This window comes from Neurospora crassa, linkage group V (genome assembly GCF_000182925.2).
Source record: "Neurospora crassa OR74A linkage group V, whole genome shotgun sequence".
NCBI classification, from domain to species: Eukaryota; Fungi; Ascomycota; class Sordariomycetes; order Sordariales; family Sordariaceae; genus Neurospora; species Neurospora crassa.
Window position 1 is genome coordinate 2,233,209 of NC_026505.1, and position 26,075 is coordinate 2,259,283.

The window sequence follows — 26,075 nt, forward strand, 5'->3', positions numbered from 1 at the left end:
GCCTCTTCCCGTCTGGGGATTTTTGACTAGCCGCGAGGGCGAGGGGAGAAAAAGATGATAGGTTCCGCTGCGTCCTGTTTTGCTGGCTTACATTCCGCTGAGTGGTGCACTAAAATTCCAGTTCGGGAGCTTGGCCCGAGCAGGACGCTGTCGGGAACTCCGAATGCCAATCGATCGTACCATCATACGAAAAGAAACGGTCAACTATTTTGCTAGTGTAGGTGACGGCTTGGATTTACCGGGGCCAAATGAAAAGCCGATGTTTGTGTGAGCCAAGCTTCTTGCTGTTGTCAGAATGGGGAACAGCTCAAGTCCTTCGTTTGGCTGCAAAAGCAGTTTCAAGTTTGCCAGAAAGTTGTGATTCGTTCGACTAATGTACAACCGTTGATGGTGTTGCAAAGAAAGAGGCGGCCCAGACTCTTCCCCTCGTCGTCAAGAATGTGGGGTCGTTCGGTTATCAGTGCCCCTGATTGATTTCCAGATCTCACCCTTTCATTGAACAAGATCGGCCATGATTGTTGATGATATGTGCCTCCATGTTTTTTTGTTTGATTAGCTCCAGCGTGATATCGAAATGAGGATTTGGAAACATTTGTCATGGCTGACCACCTCGACTCTTTACTTACCCTTGGCTACCATCCGGCGTACCTTACTTAGTAACAGTGCTAAGAGCAGCCCTGTGACATTATCCACCAAATCGCCGTTGTTCGTTCCGCTTGCAGCGAGTGAAATCTTGACAGGAACAGTCTTGTTTACATATCAACATCCTCAACTTCGAATCCTCGGGACAATTCATCCCCAAAAAGGTCCAGTCAGCCTTGCGAGGCATACTCGGACATGTTCATATCCCCAGGCCATTTTCATCGGGATCCCCGAGCCCGGTCCCTACCTCCAGGCGCATGTGGTCCCCAGCTCCCGGCCACCCGCCGTGTGGAACGGAATCGATCAAGTGTGGAGTCGAAACAGGCTTAGCACAGTGGCTTGGGGTCGCTACTGTACTGCACTAGTCTAGTGTACGGGCAGGTACGTACAGTAGCGTAAGAATCTACCCTTTGTTACAAGCCAAGACCGGGACATTTCACTGGCAATGAAGTGTTTCTGTAAAGTTTCCATTACGCCAGGTAGGAAAATCGCGGATTTCAGTGCCGGCTAGGATCCATTCTGTTACGCAATGAAAGTCTTCCTCAACACCAAGAAATCCAAGCCACAATATCGGGATCAATATATTGAAAAAACAACAACAAAAAGGCCGGTCACAAAATCAACATTTCGGACCATATCCTTGAACCAAGGGAAAAGGCATTGAACGTTTATCGCGGGATCATTTCCGCATTGCCCCCGCGGAACTTGTTCCACTCGATACGGGGTGTGGTCCGGCTTTCATCATCGCTCATACAACACCCAGAAGAGAGATCGAAATTGCTCCGGCATTAGCCCGTAATAAGCTACGCAGTAAAGGCCCGGCCAACCTGCCGGCCGTAAACAGCATGCCGGCTCCCACCCTAGCAGACATTGTCTTCTCGGAGCAAGCCAACCACAACTTCTCCAAGATCCTGGGAGATCTCAAGAAGTCGAACCTCTCCATCACGAATCGGCTCAAGTCCATACAGCACGATGCGGCCTTCGTTCACGAGGTAGCTGATGTTCTCGGCCTTCCGCTCGTCGCTAATGAGCGATGCGGCAGCTGGTATATTGATCCCCAACTGAAGAGGTCGTCGGCTTACTTTAAGAGCACCGATGGGCACACGGGCCAGTGGAAGTTTAGCACGAGGAGGCTAAACTTTCATCTTTTGGAGGTCATTGGGCGGAACGATGGGTTTGTACACCCTGCCTGCGTATATCTTGCTGTTGCTGTACAACGAAGTTTCCGCTTCTCTTACACTAACAACTAATCATGTCATGACCACCACCACAGATGCATCATCGTAGACTCAACCCGGCGAGGCAAGCGTAAGTACCGAACAAACCAAAACCTTCCACATACCAATAAGCGAACCCCCAGGACTGACCACTTATCCAGGCATGCCCGACGCCCTCAGCAAAACAATCCCAATCTGGTGCACCGTCCTTAACCAGGCCCTCTTCCCCTCCCACCCCGAATCCCACACCCTCCACGTCCCCCCAACCGTAGTCTCCTCCTCCGAGCACTCTCAAATGTCCTCCCGCCTTCCCTTCTTCCTCAGCTCCCTCCTCGCTCTCCAGCCCGATATTCCCTCCCTCCGCCAAAACATACAAAAACCCCTCCGCCCCCTTTGGGTGACCCCAGACGACGAACTAACTCCCGAGATGGTCGATGAAATCAAAGTCTCCTTCCACCCCGTCGTCTGCTGCACCAGCTCCCGCCGGGTGGTAGGTACGGAGATGAGTGAAGAGGGGTATATCCAGGGCGCGGGCGATGACACGGAGAACTGGGCGCATGGACTGACGGCGCCGCTGTTTTGGGCGAACCAGAGGCAACTGTTGGAGACGCCGGAGGGGGATTTACCGGGCTTGATAGAGATGCTGGTTGCGAATTCGGAGGCGGGCGGACAAGCGGTGGGGGAACTGAAGAGGGTTGCCCCGAGGCTGTTGGTGGGTGCGTTATCGGCTGAGGAGAAGGCGCTGACTTCTTCTTCCCAAGAAAACATTTGCGTGGTTAGTCTTGTGCCGAAGACAACGGAAAAGGAGACGTGGGAGAAGTCGAAGAGGCATATGGAGGTTGGGCTGGGCAAAAGCAAGACTGCGAGCCGGTTCTTGAGAGAGGCACTGCCGAGTATTTGCGACTTTGTCTCGCGGTTCCTGCAAGAATGCGCTGATGCCGATGCCGAGACGGGCACAAGCACTGGCAAAGACGCAAACAAAGAGATTGTCTTGCTGTGCGAGTCTGGTAGGGACTTGTCGGTTGGAGTAGCACTGGCTCTTTACTGCTGGTGCTTCGTCGACTCGGCTGGGACTGTAAGGTCTGCAGCGGACCAGGGACAGAATCACAATAAGGCTTCCATTCGGGTGAAGCTGGGTCATATCATGACGGCATTTCCCGATGCCAACCCGAGCAGGTCAACTCTTCAGAGCGTAAACAGTTTCCTGATGGACTGGCGCAACTGAAAGAAATTCGGTCTAATTTATGCAAAACCAAGAAAACACGATGGATATCATCTAAAAACGCCCTCTAAAAGTCACCCTTCTCGATCGCCGCCAGGTACCCCTCAAACTGGTTCCAGTCCCTCATGATGATGGAAGCACCCGCTTGCGCCAGGACCTTCTCCATCTTAAGTCGTTCCTCGGCCTTGTAGGGTCCAACATAACCAATGACCTTGATGCCAGCCCTCGCGGCGCTTAGCGTCCCGCTTTTGCTGTCCTCGATCGCCAGGCACTCCTCCGCCTTCTTTCCCAGCTCTTTGAGCGCGTGTAGGTAGATGGCCGGATCGGGCTTGCTCGTCGGCGGGTTCAGACTCGTGGCCGCGCTGAACACACGGTCGCCAAAGTACTTGTCCTGGCCAACCTTTTCAATGCTGGCCTTGACGCGGCGCAGCGCCGAGCTGCTCACGACCGCAAGCTCGTATTTGCCCTCAGCCGCCAGTCGCTCGAGCACGCCGTCGACATTAGGGCAGGGCGAGAGCTTTTCCTGGATCTTGGCAATCACCACGTCCTCCTCCTTCTTCACGTACATCTCCATTTCCTCATCGGTGAGCGGGAAGCCGTACCGCTCCTGCAGCGAGCGCAGCATGCCCCGGAAGTTCTGGCCAACAAACTCAACGATGAGCGATTCGCCCGTGAAAGGCTTTTCGAGCGGGATGTTTTTGGTGGCGGCGATCTGGTTAATCAGGTCGGCGCAGCCTTCGAAGGCAACCTCCTCCGAGAGGACGAGGGTGTTGTCGCAGTCAAAGAGGAGGGTGGTGATCTGCGTAACGGACTAATTGTTAGAGATCATTCATACAAACCTATTTGGTCTGGGGGGATGTCTCTTACCTTGCCCATTTTGACTGATTGGTAGTTGAGCGTTTGAGTTGGGTACTGAAGGTGTCTTTAGATGATAACGTCGCTAGCGTTCTTCGGCCGTGATCTCCAAGAGTTCCCGGTTAAGATAAGTAGCCGAAAGGATGATCGTGATGAGCAAATGGGTATCTCGTAAACACGAAGCAATTTAAGCTATGAGCAAAAGTCGTGTGGAGCAAGAGCGAAAGCACGTCTGCTAAGAGGCGAGGATAGAGAGCGAGGGTGAGTGCGGTAGGTTAGAGGTGGAAATAATAGCCGTTTTGTAGGGAGGAAGAGAAGATAAGAGGATGAAGGAGTAAATAAGAGGAAGGAAAGAGCGGGAGAAAGAAGCTTGAAGTACCTACGTAAGGTAAGCGAGAAAAGAGCTACCTCTCTCTACTTACTGAATCCCTAACATGTGGATATTACCTACTTCCCGGTCTCTTTTCCTAACCCACTACACATACCAAAGTCCAAGGCACAGAACAATAACAAAAAGAAGGACCCCTGGGACCAATGGACAGGACAGGACAGGACGGACTCGTGCATCGCCGGTCTTGACCACGGTTACGAGGTCCGTTCCTGAAACCCCACCTCACCACATCACACATCACTGCCGCGCTCGGCGCTCGGGGACCACACTGACAAACCACCAGAACTGCTGAACCTTCGAGACGGGATTCGATCGATCTTCTCCATCACTTTCTGAATGTTGCTCTGACCCCTCACATCACCCTGAGCACCTAGCACCCCCTCTCGTACACCTTTCTTTTCCTGAGGAAACGTGCAGACGGATGCCTTCTCCAGACAGGATGTTGATCGGCGTCAGAGTACACTAGTGGTAGTGGGGCACCCGGTGATGTCATTGGACAGAAGCCCCACCGTGACATAGAGCGGGGCCCGGGAAGTACGCTAAAGGAACTCTAACTTGTTAACAGTAGCACTAAGTGATTGTGAGAGTGATAGCTAGTTATCTAACTATCATCATCAATGAGACCAAGAACATCGTGCAGCCAAGGACAGGCCTCGGTCGAACCATCTTCGCGAAGAACAACACAGCAACAAAACCGAAAACAGGTGAAAGCGCTCGATTCAAAAATCCGAATCCAGAACCTCACAGAAACCTTGGACCCGGACCCTGCAAATCTTTTGTCCAATAACAAAAATATCTAACCGTAGAGATGCTTCCATGACCCCCCATTGAGATCAGCACCAAAATGATGATCAAGTCAGCAGTAGAACAGCCATCCGAGTCCCAAAAAGAAAAAAAAGAAAAACAAATGAAACAGAAAGCAGTATAGGTAAGCGACAACGCGGGAAAGGTAAGACCGAGTGGTCACTTCCGCTTCCGCTCATTCTCCCATTATGCCGCGTTTCCCGATCGACCAGCCAGCCGGTTATATGTAATCCTTGGCTTGGCGGGGTGTTGGAATGGCTGTTGGGTAGGTAGACGGGCCGACCTAACAATGTCGTTGTCCCTCTTGTTTGTACTTTCAAAAATCCCGTGATGAGAGCCAAGATGAAGTGAAAAGTGGACAAGTTGAATCATCGTTCTTCGCAGTTGGATTCGGCCCCGCCGTGGCTTCCCCCCCTAAGATACGTACACGACTGTGTGTTTATTTGGCCAACTTGTTGTAGCTGGAACTTGCACATATTCCCACATGTCGCTCCGCGTCGTCTTTCAGCAAGTTATGGTTTCTCTCCAAGGTCAAGTCGAGAAAGGGAGAGATTTTCTGGGCACATTGATTTTCATTCTGTAGTAACTATGTCCATCTATCGGTTCTAGCCACCCCGCTTGGTAGTCTATGGTCACGATCAATTTTCTCCTCGTGTGTGTCGTTTGGTGGTGGTGACCGAGGATTGTCACCTTGAATCCATTCCGAGATGCAGTAGTCCAAGCCGTCTTCTATAAAAGATATAGCCATTTGATATCTAAGCCTGCTATGGTATTCCCATTGACGTTGGCCTCGCGTGTCTCTGGCTATTGTTGAACCTTGAGAGGACGCAACATGCTAAGAGAGACCAGCGCCCTTTCCTCTCCCAACATTCACAACAGGGGGCCTAAGAACTTTTGTCGGGGATACTCATTATCATGAAAATTGTCATCATCAGCTCCCACCACACATGCCGCCTAAACCAACAATACCAATCTCAATGCGAGCCTGACGCGATGAAAGCTGAGCACCAAAAGAAGAAACAAATCCAGTAACGCCCAAATATGGTGGACCATGGTCAAGAACCGCACATGGCGGACAGAGACCAAAGCAAATGCCCCCCGGGTAAAAAACAAATCCAACACGCCCACCATTCTACATACACTCAAGGGGGTGGATCCGAACAGGTTCCCGAATGTTGTCAAAGGCCGGCGTTAAAAGCTGTTCTTCAGGCCAATCCAAGACTGCTGGTCCCTTCCTGTTGAGGCGACAAGAAGGACAAAGGTATCCGAGAGTGAACTACCACAGAGAACCGATACTCATCGCTTGACCCCATTTAGAGGATTTCCTTCAGTTTTTCCTTTTGTTCAGGCGTCAAGCTGGTGGGGAACTTGACATTATACTTGACGATGAGGTTGCCCCGTTGGCCTGGTTGCTTCGAGATGGGCATGCCCAGGCCCGGATATACATCTTGGCTCCCAGGTTGTGTCGGGCCGGCCTTCTCAATGTTAATGCTCTTGCCGTCGATCGTCGTGATGGTTCTCTTCCACCCTGTCAATGCCTCCTTGAGGTCTAAGTCGATAGTATGAATTAGGTCGTTGCCGTCCCGAGTGAAAAGCGGATGTGGTTTCTAAAACCACATTGTCAGCTGGCCATTCCTTCAAAAAGGCAATGCGTGAAGAAAGGGAAGGGAGTTTATACGTACCTCTTCGACGACGAACACCAAATCCTGCTGGCCACCCTCTTCTTGATCACCAACACCCTTGAACCGGATTTTGCTACCCTTCTTGAGGCCGGGCTTGATTGGTACCTCCAAGACGGTATCGCTCGTCGTGCGCTTACCGGTCTCGTCAAAGGTCTTGCGCTTGATCTTCATTTTCTTCGTCGTGCCGTGGAACAGATCCTCAAGGGATACGGGTAAGGGGCGTTCAACTGTCGTGACTTCGGGTGTTGCTTGGCGGGCGCTGCGCATGTTGTCGGCGCCGCCGAAGGGGTTTCTCGCAGTTCGGCGCTGTCCTGCACCACCACGCGCAGCATTAAAGAGGATGTCTTCAAAACCCATTCCGCCCATGCCACCACCCATGCCACCACCCATGCCGCCGCCCATCTTTTCATCCCGGAAAGCATCCCGGAAGAGGTCCTCGGGGTTGGTAAAATTGAATCCATAGGAAAATGTTCTCGCACCTCCTCCGCCACCAGGCATGCCTCCTCCTCCAAAGAAAGAAGCAAAGCCCTCGGGCATGCCACCAGCTCCGGCAAATGGGTTTGCGCCGCCCTCAGTCGGGGGCGGGCCGCCTCTCAGGATAAATTCAAGGCCGAACTGATCGTACATCTTGCGTTTCTCGGGATCCGAAAGGATTTCATACGCCTGAGAGCACTCCTTGAATTTTTCGGCAGCCTCCGGGTTGTCCTTGTTCTTGTCGGGGTGCCATTTTAGGGCGGCTTTCCTGGTGAGGGGTCAGCAGGGGTCCACTGAAGGCTGTAAGAGAGGATGATGTGAATGCCAAAGTGAAAGAAGGATGGCGTAGGAAAGAGGAGATCTCTCCCTCGATCTTATACTGCGAGATGCGAGAGCAGTTATGTGGGGTTTCGGGTTGGAGATATGCTCACCTGTAGGCTTTCTTGATCTCGTCCTGGGTAGCCGTAGGGCTGATCCCTAGCAGGTCGTAGAGCTTCGTTTCCTTGACCATCTTTGTGACGCAATATTAGAGACGAGTGTAGTGTATGTGAGTCTAGTAAAAATGTAGAGGCTGTTTCGCGAAGCTTGATCAGAGCCGCGAAGTGTCTCGGCGGTCGTTAGGTGCAAGGGAGAACAATTAACCCGACGTGTTCTGTGTTGTTGTAGTGGTACGGGTAGGGTAATTAAGGTAGAGTGAGGTAGCGATGACAGATGCGTATTAGACGTTAGCGATTCTATAGCGCTCGTGGGTCCTTTGGATGGCTCGTAAAGCGCCTGTCAAAGTCGATCTTGATGGAATGCGCGAGAGCAAATTCGCAATGCAAGAGTAGGGATTTCAGATATTGAACAGAATTGAGATGCAACACAGAGTCGGAGAGGAAGCTATCACTTGGTGGAAGAGGGAGGGACAAGGCCATAAAATGCCTTGGCGAAGGGCGTGTGTAGCAGGAACAGGAGGTTGTAGAACCTTCGACCGTGAGCCTATCGGCTTCCAAGACCTGGAGATAGTGACGCAGGGCTCGCGTAGTGGGTACATGCTAAAAGTAGCGCCTGTTAGTAATCTTCATGTCCCCGAGCAGTTTGCTGCTGCAGGGAAAGAGTAATACTAACAATGTAAGTCCAGGCCAAGTCCCCACTAACTGATGCGGGCCGCCAAGCCAGCTAGCAGGAAGGGAAGCTCCATTAAGTAGTTGACCTTCGCTTGACCTCAGCGAAACTGTGCTAGCAGTCTGCTGAGCGGTTGGGACGCGTCCGGAGCACCTATCAAAGATGAACATCATCACCCAGCACCTTCGATGGGCTGCACATCACCAGATATTTGAAAGTTAGATCCAGCTCAGTTCGTCATACCAGTATACCCATTCGCCCGCAATCCCATTCTTCTGGTACTCACTCGCATCGATGAAACAGGATGGATTGCCGTAAATCATGATCGCGATTCCAATCAATCATCCTTACATTGTGCCTTATTACAAGGCAACGAAGAAGGTTGCACAACCTCATGGAAGCCAACAGCAAGCAACGGCCGCACTCGATCTTTTAATGACAGCCCCATGATAAGGAAAATCCGCGACAACTCCACACAAATGAGGCCTGGATAGCTCACCATAGAACTTGTAGTCAGGAGCAGATCAAAGTCAAAGCATGTCTTCAAGAACTTCTCCATATGAAGGATTAAACTAGTTCGTCAAATATGTGTCATCAACCACCAAGGAGAAGCAAAGCGGGACTCTATTTCTCGAATCACGACGGTACAGAGCAGATCTAGAACAAGTTAGACCTGAGGCCTACTGTCATGACTTTCCAAATAAGCCCGGTTGACCTGCTCTGATGACCCCTGACGAAGGCAAAAAAAAAAAAAAAAAAAAGGTGCAAAAACACGCCAAAACAAACACCGAGAAGAATAATCCACGTTGCTCGGTATGTCCTAACTCAAACCGCTTCGTACACATAGAGAGTCGAATTCCTTTCATCGGGCAGGAAGAACAGCCTCATCTTACCGTCCACGACAGCCACATCCATTGGATTCTTGGTCATTGCAGCACCATGTTCCGACACCAAGGTCACAGGAACCTCGTGTAAAGGAACCATAGTTTCCATGTCCACTATCGCGATACCGCCGATTCTCGTGTTCGCCAAGTCTGCAACGCCAGAGCATAACATCACTGGCCGGGTCTCGTAAAGCTCGTAACGACCCAGGAATTTGCAATCCTGATAGTCAATGAAGCTGCTCGGATTCCTGACCACTGCCCGCGGCTGAGTGAACTTGGCGGGCGCCAGATGCTTGTCGTGCCCGTTCCAGATCGACGCTTTGCGCGACCCCCAGTTCAAGGTGACTACAGTTCCGGACTTTGTGTCGTGGACCGCTCCTCCCTGGTGGTCTGCAACGCTCAAGATGGGCTCTGGTACCAGCGTGTCGGGGCGCATCCTCACAAGCGTTCCAGTTGTGTTGGGACGATACTGGGAGAGGGTGGCCCAGATGTAGGTTCCATCGTAGTCAATGCCGCCGTTGTGGTACTACTTGTGCTGTCAGCCGCGGTAAGATTGTTGAGAACGGGCTGCGCAACGGACGGACAGACCTCGAGAGACTTGGCTTGTGAGATTGAGGCATCAGCAATACGCTTCCCTTTGCCATCGAAGATGATCATATGGGCAAACCCTTCGCCAGCTGTGCGATCCGTGCCGTTGATGGTCTCATTGTATTTGACCGTCGGCACAATGTATTCACCAGCCGACACGAAGTAGCGGTCATTGCCGATGCGAACTATTCCTTCGGGCTCATAGGTGTCGCCTTCGAACTGAACCTTATCAACAAGTTTCCATTTCGTTGAACGATCAAGCTCTACAAACTGACGAATAATCTCTTTTGAGTCGGACGCCGCGCCGGGAAGAGGGTGGGGGTGAGGGACGAAGGGTACGTCAGGTTGAAGGATGGTGATGTTGAGACCTCCTGATGGTTGTAGAGGTTTAGAAAAGAGCAAAGAGAGTACGGTAAGCGCTCTCAACATCTTGCCAATTGGGCAGACAGGAGCAGTTTCAATTGTAGTTCTCTTTGCTCAATGTCACTAGTTGTGGAGGTTTACCAGGTGTGCCAAGGTCAGTGGCATTCCCTCCCGTCCCGGAAGATCGAAACAGCCAAGTGCGGAGTATTATTGTATGTGGGGGCACGGCCCGGCGCCGGGAAACGACAACATTCAAACAAGCATTGCCGATCGATCGGCCGGCCGTCTTCTTGTGCACAGATCCCGATACATTCTCCATGGTTCAAACTATGTAGACTCCCCAACGACATATTAGTGTACACGCTCGAAAAGGAACAAGGGTCTGTCGTTGATGAAGCTGGTCTACCTCGAGATACAACAACGCCGATGCGGGGTTGGTCTGTAGACTGATTAGGTATAAAAACTTTCCACGCACCCCTTGACTTTGATTTCCCCTTTTTGTGAAGCCCAAGTCCCAGCGTTAAATGCTGTGGCCTCGAAAAAACCCAGTATTGATCCAGACTAGGTAGTATATGGAACCTACCTATGTACTGACACCACACCTGGGAATGTTCTTTCCCAAATGAGAACTATGCAAGTAAGTGCTCTTCCCGCCTTCCCCTTCCGACCTGTGTCTTTTGTCGGACTGAATAAAGGTCGGACCTGACAGGTTCCGGGTTGTTTTCTCCCTAAGTCACCCAGAAGCAGAATGTGACCTAATCCCCTCTGTCCGTTCAGTCGATTGCTTAATATCTATTGATCTCTACTATATTTCGAGGTCGTAGCCGTTGCTCCTCGCTCGCCAGCATCGAACACATTAGGTTCTCGCCTTCCGTTGCTTGACTGAACCGAGCGTGCTTGCACGTCAGCTGTGGTTGGTAACAGAATCATCCAGTTGGTAAAGCACGCAGGCAGTATGTAGCACTCTTACTATGCCTGGAAGAATCGCTTGACTGACCCCCCGACAGAGGTCGGATCTTCCGGCAGATATGGCAGCTGGTAAGGCCATAGGTTTCTTGATCTGAAGAGCCTTCTCATTTTACTCCTCTCCGGAAGAAGCTTGATAAATGGTTATTGCTCCAGCTATGGCTCCTCTCTGAGAAAGCAGCGCAAGCGAGTTGAGGTCGGCCAGCATGCTCGCTATCCTTAATTTGTTACCCCATTCTGCTTCCATCTCGTTGATGAGGTTGTTCTCTCAGGTCCGGTGGGAATTCTTCCTACTCAGCGGTAGAAATTGTATGGCCCTCAACCCTCCACTACAGCACTCTCTGCGGCAGACACACCGTCAAGCGAGTTGCTTTTGGCATCTGGAAGTGCCACGGCCAAGGGTATGCCAAATTATTGAGCGGCGGCGCTTACCTGCTCGCGTGAGTGTCATCCATTCAACTGTAAGCCAGTTCTGATGCTCATAATAGTAAACCTGCTACCGTCACTGCCAGATCGACTCTTCGACGTCTGCGAGACATCGCGCCCGCCCAGACATGCCGAGCTTGGGAGCATACTAGCTCGTATGTTGCAGAACCGCGTCCTTGTTGTCGTCCATACTCCCCTCAACAGAAGTTGCGCACCGGATGTTCTGGAGGATGTATCGGTTCTGTGTCATGTCGAGCGGATATCTGATTTTGAGCCTTGCTGTCAAAGAAAGCCGAGGTGATTTAGCCCTTGTTTCAACCCCGGGTTTTTTTTTGTTTGAGTCTGCTTGTCCTCGCCACGCGGTGATCACCAGCATATGGAGTCTGGCAGAACAGACACCCTCAGTGCCAAGCAGCATGCCGCGATGACTGGGCAAGTCAATTTTTTCTGTTTTTGGCGTCAAACGGAAGTAATTCGACACTCCGAGAGCTCATTTGTGTCTACATCGCGAATTCTTTGAGGCGAAGAGACCGAGTGAGGGTCCGAACTTTGAGGATTCAAATAAGCTTGATCGGACTGCATGGTACCTGGTTTCTTGGCAGGAGAACGTTCGACGCCATCCCGACAGTGCCGATGAAGCTAATCCGACAACGGTATGGACGGAAATTCAACGTTGACTGAGCCAGACTGACGGTGTGACAGTGCCCCTTGTGGTCACCGCAAATTGTCGGTAGATTCAGGTTGTACGGACAGACGGGATATAGAAGCGTAACAAAGCCTATGTACGTGTGTGTCACAACTCGTTCCGCCTTTTTGCTCCCGCACGTTGGAAGGTTTCGGATGGATGCCATGTGATTGTTCACTTGATGGGTTGGAACCCTTGGAAAATCACTGCTGCACCCAAGCAAGACGCCGCGTGTACGAGTGCGGCACAGCGACCCTGCCACAGTGGCGTCGCTCAAAGAAGCGGGCCAGTTAAAGAGACGTGACGTATGATTGGACAATGAGCTGTAACGTACCCACACCTTGATGTCATGCAGAGCTCCACTCATTGGACTTTTGGAGAGCTTGATCTGCGGCCGGCAGTCGACAGCTCGTCATTTAGCGGCGCGTTCGGGGCGGAACCACGGTGTGATCGGCCGTCCACCGTCAAATTAGCGAGCTCATGATTTTTTTTCAGGGGCAAAGAAGTGTTCTACAGCTTCGAAATGGTGGCTTTGACGACTGAATGGCAAAGTTGGCAGGAAAAGAACCCAATTGACTCACGGGATAGCTGTTCTCGCAAGGCTAAAGCTGTCATGTGTCCACTATCGGGTTTGCTACTGGGAAGTGTTTGTTGCTCGCTCGGGCGACTAACATCGTAGAAGCCCCAGGGTCCACGGGCTCGTGTAACCACTTCACGTTACGAACCTTTACCTACCTCTACTCTAATCTATCATTAGATCATGATTTCAGGCAACTTCCTTTACCTCCCAATTGTAGAAAGATCAGCTCTCGTTGGTGCTGCTTTTGAAGCTTTGATTTACAGGCTCTTTGTCTAGTCACTTCCAGAAATTTGCGTCTGGCCGAGACTGGCAGGTGGTGTGAAGGAAAAAGTCCGAACACGCTCATACCAACCGAGACCCAGCGAGTGTCCGGACCTTTTTTCCTACCACCTGACGGGGTACTTTTTGGAGTGTCCAGCCGATCGTCCTGTTAGAGAAAGTGTGAATAGCCAGATTATGTGACAACGAAATATGCGCATGCTTACACGCCGATGGACTACGAAAGTTCGTTACATTTATTTCTCATAATTGAAAAAGGTGTCTTGCTCTTTCTCTTCCTCTTCTGTTGTCTTCTTCTTCTTCTTCTTTTTGTCAATTGTACTTCGAACCTCCCCCCCCTTTTTTTTTCTTCTCTCTCTCTTTACACCGGTCACGTAAGGTACGGTAATCACCGCTGCAGAAAAGAGTGCCACCTGCAAACATCCACTCGTGAGATCCATCCGACCTCCAAGTCGGTGGCCTCCAGCCTCCTTGGCTTCACCACGAGACCCCTGATCCCTTCCGGCCAGCTGCCTTCTCTTCAACCGCCAAAGGAACCGACCCACCAGTTCCAAGGACGGTCCCACACCGCAGATTGCGATACCCCAGAGAAATAAACAGGACGACCTAGGGAGCATTCCCAAACCTTACTTCAACAGCATCTTCGACTTTTACACAAACCAAATCATATAACCTACCTTCATCCCCGAATACGACCGGCTCCCGCCTACCGCCCCCTCCCCGATCGAGTGAAACCTAGCGGAAGCGAGCAGTCAACCGAAAACACACTTCACATCTCATATCATGGGCGCAAAGACGGGCCTCTTTCTCCGGGGCCTGCAGGGCCTCCTCCGCGGCATCCAGTTCGGCTGTGCCGCCACGGTGTTGGCCCTGACCTCTTACTGGTTGGCCACCATGGCCAACCATGGCCTCGACATTGACGTCCACCTGCGCGCCGTCGAGGGTATCTCGGGCGGTATCACCGCATACACCCTGATCACCATCTTGCTACTATGCTGCATCCCCGGCCAGCCGTTCTTCTCTTTCATCATGATGGTGGTTGACGTTTGCTGCGCTGGCGCCCTCATCTACGTCGCTATTCGCAACAAGAACGGCGCCAGCACGTGCGACGGCATCGTCGACACTCCTTACGGCAAGGGAAACGCTGACACCAACGTTGTCGATAACGGCCATGGCGGCTTCACCGTCCTTCCTAGCTTGCACCATGCTTGCAAGATGGAGACGGCTTGCTTGGCGGTGTCGATTATCGGATGGTTAGTTATTCATTTCTCCTTTGTGCTTCGCACATTGCAACATCAATTTCCTTTTGTCTGGGAAAAAACCTAAAACGAAATTGCTAACGACCGATTCTCTCTAGCGTTGTCTTTATCCTCTCCCCCTTCATGGAAGTCGTCCTCGTCCGCCATCGCAAGAAGGAGAAGCGCTATGGCCCCTCGCCCGCCAACGACTACACCTCCGGCTCTGGTCGCAAGCCGGGTTTCTTCGCCAGCCTGCGTGGCAAGGGTAGCGGCCACCCCGACGCCGATCTGATGAACAACAAGTTGCCTGAGCACACCAGCCCTTCGGACGTCCGTGATAGTTACACGACGGAGCAGACCCGTGTGGGCGGGAACACGGGTGCTTACGGTAGCTATAACCCGTACAACGAGACGTCGGTCGGCCAGCAGCAGCACAGCACCACGGCGTATAGCCCACCTCATGCTGGTAACAACTACAACAAGTATGATATGAGCTTTGGTCAGCAGCAGCAGGATATTGCTATGGGGCAGTATCCCAACAAGGGCGATCATGTTTATGACCGGAGATAAAGGAAGGGCACTGCTTTTTGAGTAATGAGGGTTTCTGCTGGGAGATAGCGGCAGTTTGAAGAAGATGGGCTGGATACATTGAGACGATAACCTGATGGAGGAAAGGGACATGAATTGCAGCAGTACCAAGTCTCACGACTTCGACTGAGAGGGGAGCCAGACCGAGTATATTGGAAGCACCTCAACGGCTGGTACAAAAACGAAACAGACGGGGGAAGAAACAAACCACCTACCCGACGGACAACAACAAACTTCACGACTGCTCTCCCAATGCGGAAATAATCGAAACATGTCTCGCCAGGGCTGGATCACCATCCTGTGCGGATCCGGCGTTGATGGAATATATACCAAGTCATGTATCAGAGTTTACGTCACACTGATTTGAAGAAGAAGAAGAAGAAGAAGGCGAAGAAGGGTTGAGATAAAGAGGATTCGCATACACACGGAACCATAGGAATCAAGATACCCCGAACGGAAAGACACACCTACACGGTATGATGGCATGGGTCAGGTTTTGTAATGTACAACACTGTACACATTCTAAACTCAGATACTCCTGCGTAATATTAATTGATGAAGACTCAAAACTACCACCCTCGCTGGCCGTGTTTATGTATCTTATTCTCTCAATTTTTATCTATTATTTTTCGCATTGCATGACATCGTTGATCGTCTTCGTTCGGTACCCACTTCTCATATCTGTCCCGTAATCAGACTCATCAGTGTGAAGACCGGGAAAGACGTACACATTCTTGATCACCCGAAATAAGTGTTGTATCTTCAACCTATTACTTGACGAACGAGACAACCAACCAAACGCTCCGCACCTATACAACCCACCAACCGACGCCTGAAAACATACATAACTGACTGTCCGCAACTCCACATTTGTACCCGTGTTCGTTTTCCTCATCCACCCATCCTGAGTTTTGGCTTTCCATTTTCCTGTTCAATCATTTTCTCGTGTTCATCCCAGTTCCATTCCCGCCTACCTCTGCTCCTCCTCCTCCTCCTCCTCCACCTCCTCATCATCAAGCGTCTCGACAAACGTCATGGTGACACCCTCACTGCTAGTATCAACGTTCATGTTCACGGCGTCAATAGTATTCCGCTTCGCTTCAGTGGCGATAGTGGCAGTATCGCGCTTAGCGAACTTGATGGGTACGTTGGCAATGTGGGAGTGAGCGACCTCACGGGGTGAGAGCTCGGCATTGTTTTGGAGGGCTGGAGAAGAGATGTTAGAGCTTTGAAAATCAGAAAGACGCAAAGGAAGCGGATGCGGTGGATAACTTACAAGCAGGAATACCCCTCCGGACATACATAGTCGTGACCTTTGTCCTGCGTCTAGGGGCGGTAGTTTCATCGGTGTCGCGCTTCTTCTTCTTTTCGGCGGCAGCAGCAGGTCCTGCACAAAGAACTTTTGGTAAGTATCCCAAACTGCGTAACCTCATCAACAACCAAAACAGAACAAGATCAGGACTTACGAGTACTGGCATTGTTATCCACAATAATGCCCACACCCGAGCCCTCAGCACCAGTGCCCAACTGGACCTTGGGGCCCTTGGTCAAAGCAGCCTCGGAGAACTTGAGCGCCCTGTCGAAACCGGCAAGATCTCTCTTCTTCTTGTCCAGAAGGGCCGTGGCATCCGTGATATCATCCGTGATGTCATCCTCATCCTCATCCATGTCCATCTCGTCAAACGGCTCCTCAGCGCGAGGGGCGATCGACTTCTTGCCCATGCCTTGAAGGCCCTGGATGGACTGGGCCTTTACCACAGAGGACGAAGACGGCTTATCATTAGCTTATGGGAACTCTTTGTAACGATACAGGGTAGTAGCAGAGTAAGGTACTCACTTGTTGAGCAAGAGTTGGGTCAATCTTGGGAGCGTTGCTGGTGTCGACTGCCGCCGGGCTGGCGCCTCCGGGGGTCGTGGGTACGACAGCCGGTGACGTAGGCGCGATGGTAGGAGCAGCAGCAGCAGCGGGAACAGCGGCAGCTTGAACTGTTTTCTTTTCACCGGCCGCGGGGGCGGAAGCCACAGGGGCGTTGGAAGCAGCACCTGCGGCAGCGTTAACCGCAGCGCCTTCAAGTGCATTCATCAGTGTTGAGACGTCCTGTTTACCTCCGAAGCTTATTTCACCATCACCTGTTTCCGGGGGTTAGCGACTGTGTATTTCATGGGAAGCAAGTGTCTGGTGCTCCAGGATGGGTGCTAAAGAAGTAACTTACCAACTACCAAGGCAGGGGAGTACGCCCCCAAGTTGATATTAAGCGGAAGAGCGGCAGCCAGGCCGGCGAACATGAGAAAGTTGTAGTTGACCATGTTGAAAAAGTTGTAGCAACGACCACCAGGGACTTGCTCTTAGGACTCGGTAGAAAATAAAAAAAAAATATTAAGAGTATAAAAAGATTATGCGACCAGCGACTACGACCAGCGTATGAGAATGGAAATACCGAGTGAAGTGCCTGGTGAAAGAAGAAACTGGAAGGCCGATTGTCGCTGTAGGATATGAGATGGAGACGAAAAGGCAACTGGGGAGGTGTCTACAAGTGATCTTTATAGATAAACTTACGACAATGACGAAGGAGTAGAACGAGCTACTGTCCATGTTGACCTCATCACTGCCGTAACCTAACCCACAAGCGCTAGCTTCGTGAGTTACAGGAGAGTACGATACAGCTCTATGAAACGCCAAGTCAGACTCATCACCTACAGCTAAAGGGTAACTAACTGCCTGCGAGTAGGATCCTGAACGCTGAAAAGCTCCTGCAAGGGGGTAACAATCACCGGCATGGGGAGGGTATAAGGGCAGCTGACTCTGTGCGTTCGTGGAGGGGAATGACCGACAAGAAAGGCAAGGTGAGGAAAGTCTCAGGGGAATGAAGATACCAAGACGATGCAGTGGCGGAGGATAGTATAATGGTTTAGCTCGGTATAGCGACAGGGTCTGCCACATGTGAGACCTGCCAAGAAGTTCCGAGCGGCATGGAGATGCTCGAAGATAAGGTTCTAGGCGTTTTGCAGCATCTAGACCACGGAGTGCAGGCTCCTAGCGATGCTACTGACCCCGGAATCAGTGATAACCCTCGCTTCGTCACGATCAAACCTCGTGCCAAGCACGGAAACTGTTGAAGAAGCTTTACCGAGCCACTGGGGTCAAAGGCTTGTTCAGGAGATCCGAGCATTTGAAGCGTAGAGAAACCTGGGGGCAGGGGTCGCGATGCTACCTGAGATCTGTAACAGAATTAAGCTCGTGCCCCTGACAATCAACACCGGCCGAGGCTCTCTGTCACAAAATAGGCGGCAAGATAAAACATCAACCACAATGAGCTGGTGTACCAAAGGAGGCATCGTAGCTCCTGCAAGGGAAGCACATCTTGGACACGACATTGCGGGCTCGAATCTGATTGACTGACACTGGCGAGGAGCAGATCAAATTGGCCGTCGATATGAGAGTCACCGTATCGTCTTGAAGACCTGCGTCTGAGTCGCCAGCTTGAGCGGATTTAAACACTCAATCAGATGGGGTACTCTCATACGGGACAAAGAGACACCATCTCGACTCCGATCAAGAGGTGACTGTTCCGTATGGTCTTTCCTATCAAGAAAGTATACGGTCGCAGCTTTCTCTGATGTCTGCTGGGTTCGAGTGAGAGGTCATAGGAGCTGAGCCGTGCAAAGCTATTCCATTCCCTTCGTGTAGAGCTCAGACAAGATGGCCCCATGTCGCGTTACGATATCAGTTGGCCATAGAAGCCGTGACCCTCGAGATCTCGCAACTACCAGACCCAAGCAATGACCAACACTTTTTTGGATTAGTTGCTCGTGTTTCTTCAACTTTGGCTCCTTGTCCAAGGTAATCATCTCAACCGCACGGATCCAGATAAACATATATGAGGGGCAACTTTCATCAGCTTCGCCATACGGATGGTAGAAGTGCTCGAACGTATTTGACTGGTGGCCATGATGCGGCGAGTGCCCAAGTGTCTGATCAGGGTTATTTATGTTTTCCAGACTCTTGTCAGACATTTCCCAAGACGCTCGGCTCTTTGCGCTCTGGAAGAACGTTTGAGGGATAGCCGTGATGTGATATCCTACTTAGGCATCTTTTGTGAACGGGCTCTGGGGAAACATTAGGAAACCAAGACGGAAGGCATGAAGTTTGCTGAAAGGGACCATAGCGTCGGTTGAGGCTGGGGAAGCTGTACAGTATCCGCCGTGTCAGTACAGAGTGTCTCCACTCTCCACTTTGATGCTATCGCCAATCCGTAAAGATGCGCAGCCACCTGAGGTCCTGTAGATGAGTGAAAAAAAAACAAAAACAAAAAACGTGAGGGTGCTCGATGCAGTGAATTAAAGATAGGAACATATAACGCCGCAAAGCCTATGATAGTTGCAGCAGGTGAGAGTGCCGTAGCATGAGAGAACGTCGGTAAACATTTGAAGCTGTGAATGGAGACAAACATGAGCCGCTCTGCTGGATGAACTGGTGGTCTGGTTCTCGAGCTTGAATTTCGGACTGGAACGGGAAACCGTTCACCCCATCTCGATCTTCGGCAGAGAGGCAGCGTGCACGGTTCGCAGTGCACTTTGTGCGCGCCAAAAATGTCCCGCACGATAGGGAAAAGTAGGTCTTGGCATGGCAGTGGGCCCATGCGCGACATGTCCAAAATTTTGGATCGAGCCAAATATTTTCCCCAGGTCGAAGGTTTCCCGTCCAGCACTCCTCGTATCGTCTGAGGTCTTGTTGGCTCGCTCTCCTTTCAACTCCTCCGCTCATTCCTTGTGTGTGTTTTTGCGGATACCCTCAGTCACCATGTCGATTCTCAGGACGATCGCCCCCTTCATGAGGGCGGCCCGGGCCGGTGCCAGCACCAACCCCCTCATGACCATGAAGTCTCCCATGCTCAACTTCAACCGCTCCTACGCCTCCGTCTTCCAGCGTACCAAGCCTCACGTCAACATTGGTACCATTGGTCACGTCGATCACGGCAAGGTACATATAGAAATAGATTCCCTACAAAGAGACCTCGAGGACTGACGTACATATCTCCTCCACCGCGTAGACCACCCTCTCTGCCGCCATCACCAAGCGCCAGGCCGACAAGGGCCTCGCCAGCTTCCTCGACTATGGCTCCATTGACAAGGCCCCCGAGGAGCGCAAGCGTGGTATCACCATCTCCACTGCCCACATCGAGTACTCGACCGACAACCGCCACTACTCCCACGTCGACTGCCCGGGTCACGCCGATTACATCAAGAACATGATCACTGGTGCCGCCTCCATGGATGGCGCCATCATTGTCGTCGCCGCTTCCGATGGTCAGATGCCCCAGACCCGTGAGCACTTGCTCCTCGCCCGTCAGGTCGGTATCCAGCGCATTGTCGTCTTCGTCAACAAGGTCGATGCCATTGACGACCCCGAGATGTTGGAGCTCGTCGAGATGGAGATGCGTGAGCTCCTCTCCAGCTACGGCTTCGACGGTGATGAGACCCCCGTCATCATGGGTTCCGCCCTCTGCGCCCTCGAGGGCAAGCGCCCCGAAATCGGTGTTGAGAAGATCGATGCCCTCATGCAGGCCGTCGACGACTGGATCCCCACCCCCGAGCGTGACCTCGACAAGCCCTTCCTCATGTCCGTTGAGGATGTCTTCTCCATCGCCGGCCGTGGTACCGTCGCCTCTGGCCGTGTCGAGCGTGGTACCCTCAAGCGCGACCAGGATGTTGAGATTGTCGGCAAGGGTACCGAGATCATCAAGACCAAGGTCACCGATATCGAGACCTTCAAGAAGTCCTGCGAGGAGTCCCGCGCCGGTGACAACTCCGGTCTCCTCCTCCGTGGTATCCGCCGTGAGGACATCAAGCGCGGCATGGTCGTTGTCGCCCCTGGCTCCGTCAAGGCCCACACCAAGTTCCTCGTCTCCCTCTACGTCCTCTCCAAGGAGGAAGGTGGCCGCCACACCGGCTTCCAGGCCAACTACCGCCCCCAGATGTTCATCCGCTCCGCCGACGAGTCTGTCTCGCTCACCTTCCCTGAGGGTACCGAGGATGCCGACTCCAAGATCGTCCAGCCCGGTGACAACTGCGAGTTGGTTGCCACTCTCTGCCACCCTATTGCCGTCGAGGCCGGTCAGCGTATCACCGTCCGTGAGGGTGGCCGCACCGTCGCCACTGGTATCATTACCCGCATCATGGAATAAGCTATCAACTACTCACTGTGAGATGTTGAGGTTGTAAAAAGCTATGTAATGATATATCACGCCGAGCCGAGCCTAGACGAGCCCCGGTAAGGTAGTAAAACACACACACGCACATATGCAAGGAAAAAGGGACCGCGAGCCGCCAAAAGAAGCGGGTTTGCCGTCAGGAGTTCAAAGAGAAATATACCTACAGTGTACGATGTAAAGCAATGAATGTTTATGGATCTGAAATGCCTTTTTTTTTATGTATTTTGTACAAAGAATGTTTTGGGTCCTAGTGATGATCTCTCCCCTCATATTCTTCTCTTATTGTCTTGTTAAGCTTGTGATATAGATGGTTCAAAAAAGCAATGATAGAAGCTAGAACGTACTAAGCGAATGTTCATGCCGTCTTGTGGTTGACCAAGTTAAGATAGGATATGTGCTTGTTGAGACTTGTGAGCCGAGCAGCACATGGATTCAATGGACAAGCGCTTGCTATGCTCAAGTCCACCACCATTGGTCATCAAGGTTCGCACAAGTTGTTCACCGACACTAGACGCAAATCATACGAAAGTCACAGATCACGGCTGAAGAGGGAGACGAGAACGAGACAGAATGCTGGTTGACCAAAGAATCACGCCGGTCTATTGATCGCTCGATGGGAGGGAAACAGACAGAGTCTAACCTCTGCTGTTCCTCAGTCCGCCGCCCTGTTCCTCTTTTGCTTGTGTTGACTCCGCAGGCCCCAAAAACCCGAATCCCGAAAGAAAACCAAGCAAAGCAAGCAAAAACTCCAAGGGATGTGATGATGAACAAAAGCATTGCTACTTTGTTCGTTTTCGTCAAGTGTCGTCGTGTCGTCTCGGGTTGTAGTTTGTCATGGATCAAGGCTGAACCCCCATTTTTTCGTTGTCGTTGTTCCCTAATCCATCTTTGTCGAGATTTCCGTCGTCGGCATGCCGTCTAACGATATAGGGACACACGTCGCGCGCGAACGAGACAAATTGCTTTGGCTGGACATTTTTTGCATTTCCCGTAGATGACGAAACGATTTGGAACTCGACTGTGATGATGCTGTGACCCTTTGTGTCCTCCCCTCATCATCGTCCCCTACCAAAACCTCCCATCATGTCAAGAAAGGGGGGATTTAGCGGTGCTACAAGAAAAGACAAGCGAGTTAGCCATGCGTCTTGTTTCTTTTCCCATAGCCCTTGCTTCACGCGACTGGGAACAGTGTTTGTAACTCCTTGGCCGTAGAGGTTCTCCTTTTCCCGCAAGATGTGCCCTTCTCTCGTTTGTGGCACCGCGGATTTTCCACTGTTTCCAGTCGCGTGCGCAGTTCCGCCCGTCTCCACCGTAATGTTTTCTCTTCTTACCTTGGTGAAGCCAATGTCGTTGGCCTTCTCACGGAAGCACTGACGGCAGATGTTGAGGCCGTACTTGCGGATGAGACCGGCAGAGTGGGTGCAGACACGGCTAAACAACGTTGAAGAAACGCCCGGTTAGCAACTTGAACTTCAGTTTTCGTCAAACTTGAGTGGTGAAGCCGCATTTTCCTCCTCCGTGATTTTCGCATTCTTGACTTGGTTTTCTGAACTCTCCTCCTCTTTCAAATTTTCCTCAAAAAGCCACATCGCCCTAGCATTGATCTTGCCCCAAACAGCAAAGTACCATGCCATATTCCCATCTCTTGCTCAGCTGTGATGTATGTGTAGATTGTGGATTGTGGATAATTGGTGTTGCTGGACAATAATCCTTACCAAGAGCGGGAGCCCTTGCCGTAGGTGCGGGGGCGGGAGTTCCAGACGGATTCGTGAGACATCTTGATTTTCGGGGTTTTGCTGTCGCAGCGAGAAAATCGTTGTCGTGCGGGCGGCGGGTTGACGATGACTTGGTCTGTCGGGCTGGGGGGGGAGGGGAGGTGGTTTTTTTCGCAAGAGGGCTGCCAAATATGGGGCGAGATTTTTCTGTGGGCGGTTTCGCAGGTCCGGTCCGGCAGCAACTGGCCCTCGTCCACTGCCGCCAGGGCTTGTGCACTTCGGGCTTGGCACGCACGCAGTGCACAGTTCAAGTCGGTTGCGTGGCAGCTGAGTGTGGCTGGTGCAGTGTGCAGTCCGTCTCCAGGCAGAGGAAAGAACAATTCAGTGGCGCAGCAGGGCCACCTCCATGTGTGGCTGGTACTGGCACCCAGCCTAAAAGTCTTATCGATAACAATAGTTCTCTTCTACCTATCTTATCGCGTTCGCGCACTGTTTTAGGAGACACAGTGCGGCTACAGCAGACTCAACTTGAGCTTCAACGAACTTGAAGGCCCCACCAATGACCGCACGCAGCATGCGGGGCTCCATCGACTCGGATGACGGATTTCAGGGGATTTTGGGGAAGCTCAAGAGCGCTGACACGACCAACTGGCAAGGATCCCAATGGTTCGACCAGTGGTCCGTTGCTGACCGGCGGACAACCTGGAATTATCGAGGTGCCAGCAAAGCGCAAAGTGGCATCTTAGGTCCCCGAGAAGGTCACATCTGATTTCAAACAGTCCATCTGGAGCTTTGCCAATTTAGGATACCTTGCCCATCATCTTGAGGTCCCTTTGCCACCAACATCTCGTGCCTGTTGGTCTTCTCTTCCCTTCTTCTCCAAGACAACCTTTAGAGCGTTTGCGATAATCAGCTTCATCCACACGCTTCTTCACACACCATGGTCCTTCTTAAGAGCTTGGTGGTAGCCAGCTTGGCTGCTGCCGTGGCGGCCAAGTCTGCCGTCCTCGACCTTATCCCCTCCAACTTCGACGATGTCGTCCTCAAGTCCGGCAAGCCAACCCTCGTCGAGTTCTTTGCGCCCTGGTGCGGTCACTGCAAGAACCTCGCCCCCGTCTACGAGGAGCTTGCTACCGCTCTGGAGTACGCGAAGGACAAGGTCCAGATCGCCAAGGTCGACGCCGATGCTGAGAGAGCGCTGGGCAAGCGTTTTGGTGTCCAGGGCTTCCCCACACTCAAGTTCTTTGATGGCAAGAGCGAGCAGCCGGTAGACTACAAGGGCGGACGTGATTTGGACAGCCTGTCTAACTTCATTGCCGAGAAGACCGGCGTCAAGGCCAGGAAGAAGGGTTCTGCTCCAAGCCTCGTTAACATCCTTAACGATGCCACCATCAAGGGCGCCATTGGCGGCGACAAGAACGTCCTGGTTGCTTTCACTGCTCCCTGGTGCGGCCGTACGTAACCTCCAAACCCTTTTTTTTGTTTTGTTACTTTCTATCTTCGACCGAAAATGATTAGAACTAATAAACTCCCAGACTGCAAGAACCTCGCTCCTACCTGGGAGAAGCTCGCCGCTACCTTCGCCAGCGACCCGGAGATCACCATTGCCAAGGTTGATGCCGATGCGCCTACCGGCAAAAAGTCCGCCGCCGAGTATGGCGTTTCCGGTTTCCCCACGATCAAGTTCTTCCCCAAGGGAAGCACTACCCCCGAAGACTACAACGGCGGCCGCTCCGAGGCTGATCTCGTCAAATTCCTGAACGAGAAGGCCGGTACCCACCGTACCCCCGGTGGTGGCCTTGATACCGTTGCTGGTACCATTGCTGCCCTCGATGAGATTGTTGCCAAGTACACCGGCGGCGCCTCCCTGGCTGAGGTTGCTGAGGAGGCTAAGGAGGCCGTCAAGAGCCTGAAGAACTCTGCCGAGCTCAAGTACGCCGACTACTACCTCCGCGTCCTCGACAAGCTTAGCAAGAGCGAGGGCTATGCCACTAAGGAGTTTGCCCGTCTGGAGGGCATCCTCAAGAAGGGTGGCCTTGCCCCGGCCAAGGTTGATGAGCTTACCGTCAAGGTCAATGTTCTCCGCAAGTTTGTTGAGAAGGCGGCTGAGGAGGCTAAGGAGGAGCTCTAAATGCACAGCTAATCGCTCAGCACCCCTTGAAGTTGTAGCTGGCTGCTTGTAATAATAGATCCAATTCTGAATAAATGAATGTTTGGTCCTAACGCATGTTTCGCCAACTCGTTGCGGAAGTGACAGTGAAGGAGAGACATGTCTTAGCTGATCAACATAATCATGGCATACTGTACGTTAACTGCTGTACCCGCGTAAATATTAGTTTACACGCCTGCTATGTATAAGACCCAAACTCCATCATCCTAAAATGTCTTAGCCCACACATGACTCTCGCTGAACCCGACTCCTTTTCGCACGTGGGTTGTTTACTTGCACGACGAAACAAAATCAGGCTGGCCCGTTTGGCTTCTCTTTTCCGGCCATTATTTGAGATTCCAAATTATCTAGACGCCTCGACATCTCGTCCACTGACCCAACATGTTAGCATTCACGGACTTCACAGACTTCAGCTTGTAATCAGCATCTAAACTCTTACTCTTGGCGAAGATCTCGCTGGAGACACCGGCGAACTTGTTCGAGAGTGTATTTAGAAGGTCTTCAAGCTGAACAGAGAGCTCTTGACGGGCGTCATCCGCCGACTAGAAGATGTAGTCAGCAAGAGTGAACTATCGTGATAAAGATTCGGAGACAGTGTCCGACTTGCGTTGGTCGCTGTTGGGCTCGTGCTGGTGTTGGCCTCGCCGTTTTCAGACATTGTGACTTGTTCTGGAATAATTCCGTAGTTTCTTAAACAAACACTGATCGAATGAATCAAAGCTTCTCCACAGTGTTTGACAGATGGGTTTGTGAAAGCAATTTAACAGTTGACGTAGACTTTGGGTGTTGATGTTGGAAAAGGGATGAGCACCTTGAGGGCAGCGGATGATTTCCACTTCCATCACATTCCCGTCCGCCTGGATGCCCGGGTCGCGGAAGGTTCAGGGTGCCGGTAGAAGCATGCGACTGGACGCACTGTCCCTTTACTGTAAATCAGCGGGGTTCAGCAAGTGCACTAGAGGTATGCACTAACAATACCCTGCCTGG

General features: G+C 51.8%; 10 protein-coding genes across 11 annotated transcripts; 4 read left to right on the forward strand and 6 right to left on the reverse strand.

The window, feature by feature from the left end:
- The first annotated feature begins 1,133 nt into the window (after positions 1 to 1,133).
- On the forward strand, positions 1,134 to 4,293 carry NCU03730 (tRNA '-O-ribosylphosphate transferase). The gene is made up of 3 exons (XM_956413.2): positions 1,134 to 1,816; positions 1,916 to 1,950; positions 2,021 to 4,293. Exons 1-3 carry the CDS (start codon positions 1,488 to 1,490, stop codon positions 3,082 to 3,084), a joined length of 1,428 nt encoding a protein of 475 aa, XP_961506.1. The 5' UTR covers positions 1,134 to 1,487; the 3' UTR covers positions 3,085 to 4,293.
- On the reverse strand, positions 2,956 to 4,710 carry NCU03731 (HAD superfamily hydrolase). The gene is made up of 2 exons (XM_956414.3): positions 3,949 to 4,710; positions 2,956 to 3,880 (listed from the first exon to the last, which is right to left on the reverse strand). Exons 1-2 carry the CDS (start codon positions 3,955 to 3,957, stop codon positions 3,149 to 3,151), a joined length of 741 nt encoding a protein of 246 aa, XP_961507.3. The 5' UTR covers positions 3,958 to 4,710; the 3' UTR covers positions 2,956 to 3,148.
- Positions 4,711 to 5,685: 975 nt separating this feature from the next.
- On the reverse strand, positions 5,686 to 8,233 carry NCU03732 (SIS1). The gene is made up of 3 exons (XM_956415.3): positions 7,719 to 8,233; positions 6,814 to 7,555; positions 5,686 to 6,738 (listed from the first exon to the last, which is right to left on the reverse strand). Exons 1-3 carry the CDS (start codon positions 7,796 to 7,798, stop codon positions 6,445 to 6,447), a joined length of 1,116 nt encoding a protein of 371 aa, XP_961508.1. The 5' UTR covers positions 7,799 to 8,233; the 3' UTR covers positions 5,686 to 6,444.
- A 692-nt stretch (positions 8,234 to 8,925) lies between these two features.
- Positions 8,926 to 10,392, reverse strand: NCU03733 (hypothetical protein). Its single transcript, XM_956416.3, has 2 exons — positions 9,867 to 10,392; positions 8,926 to 9,804 (listed from the first exon to the last, which is right to left on the reverse strand). Exons 1-2 carry the CDS (start codon positions 10,293 to 10,295, stop codon positions 9,220 to 9,222), a joined length of 1,014 nt encoding a protein of 337 aa, XP_961509.3. The 5' UTR covers positions 10,296 to 10,392; the 3' UTR covers positions 8,926 to 9,219.
- A 2,678-nt stretch (positions 10,393 to 13,070) lies between these two features.
- On the forward strand, positions 13,071 to 15,657 carry NCU03735 (hypothetical protein). Its single transcript, XM_956418.2, has 2 exons — positions 13,071 to 14,418; positions 14,523 to 15,657. The coding sequence occupies exons 1-2, from the start codon at positions 13,949 to 13,951 to the stop codon at positions 14,971 to 14,973; spliced, it is 921 nt and encodes a 306-aa protein (XP_961511.1). The 5' UTR covers positions 13,071 to 13,948; the 3' UTR covers positions 14,974 to 15,657.
- Positions 15,648 to 17,812, reverse strand: NCU03736 (hypothetical protein). Its single transcript, XM_956419.3, has 5 exons — positions 17,205 to 17,812; positions 16,829 to 17,121; positions 16,458 to 16,740; positions 16,268 to 16,378; positions 15,648 to 16,197 (listed from the first exon to the last, which is right to left on the reverse strand). The coding sequence occupies exons 1-5, from the start codon at positions 17,296 to 17,298 to the stop codon at positions 15,962 to 15,964; spliced, it is 1,017 nt and encodes a 338-aa protein (XP_961512.3). The 5' UTR covers positions 17,299 to 17,812; the 3' UTR covers positions 15,648 to 15,961.
- A 1,819-nt stretch (positions 17,813 to 19,631) lies between these two features.
- Positions 19,632 to 21,580, forward strand: NCU03737 (elongation factor Tu). The gene is made up of 2 exons (XM_956420.2): positions 19,632 to 19,972; positions 20,043 to 21,580. The coding sequence occupies exons 1-2, from the start codon at positions 19,793 to 19,795 to the stop codon at positions 21,174 to 21,176; spliced, it is 1,314 nt and encodes a 437-aa protein (XP_961513.1). The 5' UTR covers positions 19,632 to 19,792; the 3' UTR covers positions 21,177 to 21,580.
- Positions 21,581 to 21,759: 179 nt separating this feature from the next.
- On the reverse strand, positions 21,760 to 23,105 carry NCU03738 (40S ribosomal protein S29). The gene is made up of 3 exons (XM_956421.3): positions 22,919 to 23,105; positions 22,535 to 22,634; positions 21,760 to 22,314 (listed from the first exon to the last, which is right to left on the reverse strand). The coding sequence occupies exons 1-3, from the start codon at positions 22,978 to 22,980 to the stop codon at positions 22,306 to 22,308; spliced, it is 171 nt and encodes a 56-aa protein (XP_961514.1). The 5' UTR covers positions 22,981 to 23,105; the 3' UTR covers positions 21,760 to 22,305.
- A 437-nt stretch (positions 23,106 to 23,542) lies between these two features.
- On the forward strand, positions 23,543 to 25,335 carry erp38 (ERP38 protein). Its single transcript, XM_956422.3, has 2 exons — positions 23,543 to 24,372; positions 24,454 to 25,335. The coding sequence occupies exons 1-2, from the start codon at positions 23,859 to 23,861 to the stop codon at positions 25,047 to 25,049; spliced, it is 1,110 nt and encodes a 369-aa protein (XP_961515.1). The 5' UTR covers positions 23,543 to 23,858; the 3' UTR covers positions 25,050 to 25,335.
- NCU16966 lies at positions 25,090 to 25,964 on the reverse strand. Of its 2 annotated transcripts, XM_011396522.1 has the most exons (3): positions 25,696 to 25,964; positions 25,528 to 25,630; positions 25,090 to 25,459 (listed from the first exon to the last, which is right to left on the reverse strand). In XM_011396522.1, exons 1-3 carry the CDS (start codon positions 25,744 to 25,746, stop codon positions 25,380 to 25,382), a joined length of 234 nt encoding a protein of 77 aa, XP_011394824.1. In that variant the 5' UTR covers positions 25,747 to 25,964; the 3' UTR covers positions 25,090 to 25,379. The 2 variants fall into 2 exon arrangements, with proteins under 2 accessions (XP_011394824.1, XP_011394823.1); XM_011396521.1 differs by having other exon boundaries at positions 25,528 to 25,840.
- Between the last annotated feature and the right edge of the window lie 111 nt (positions 25,965 to 26,075).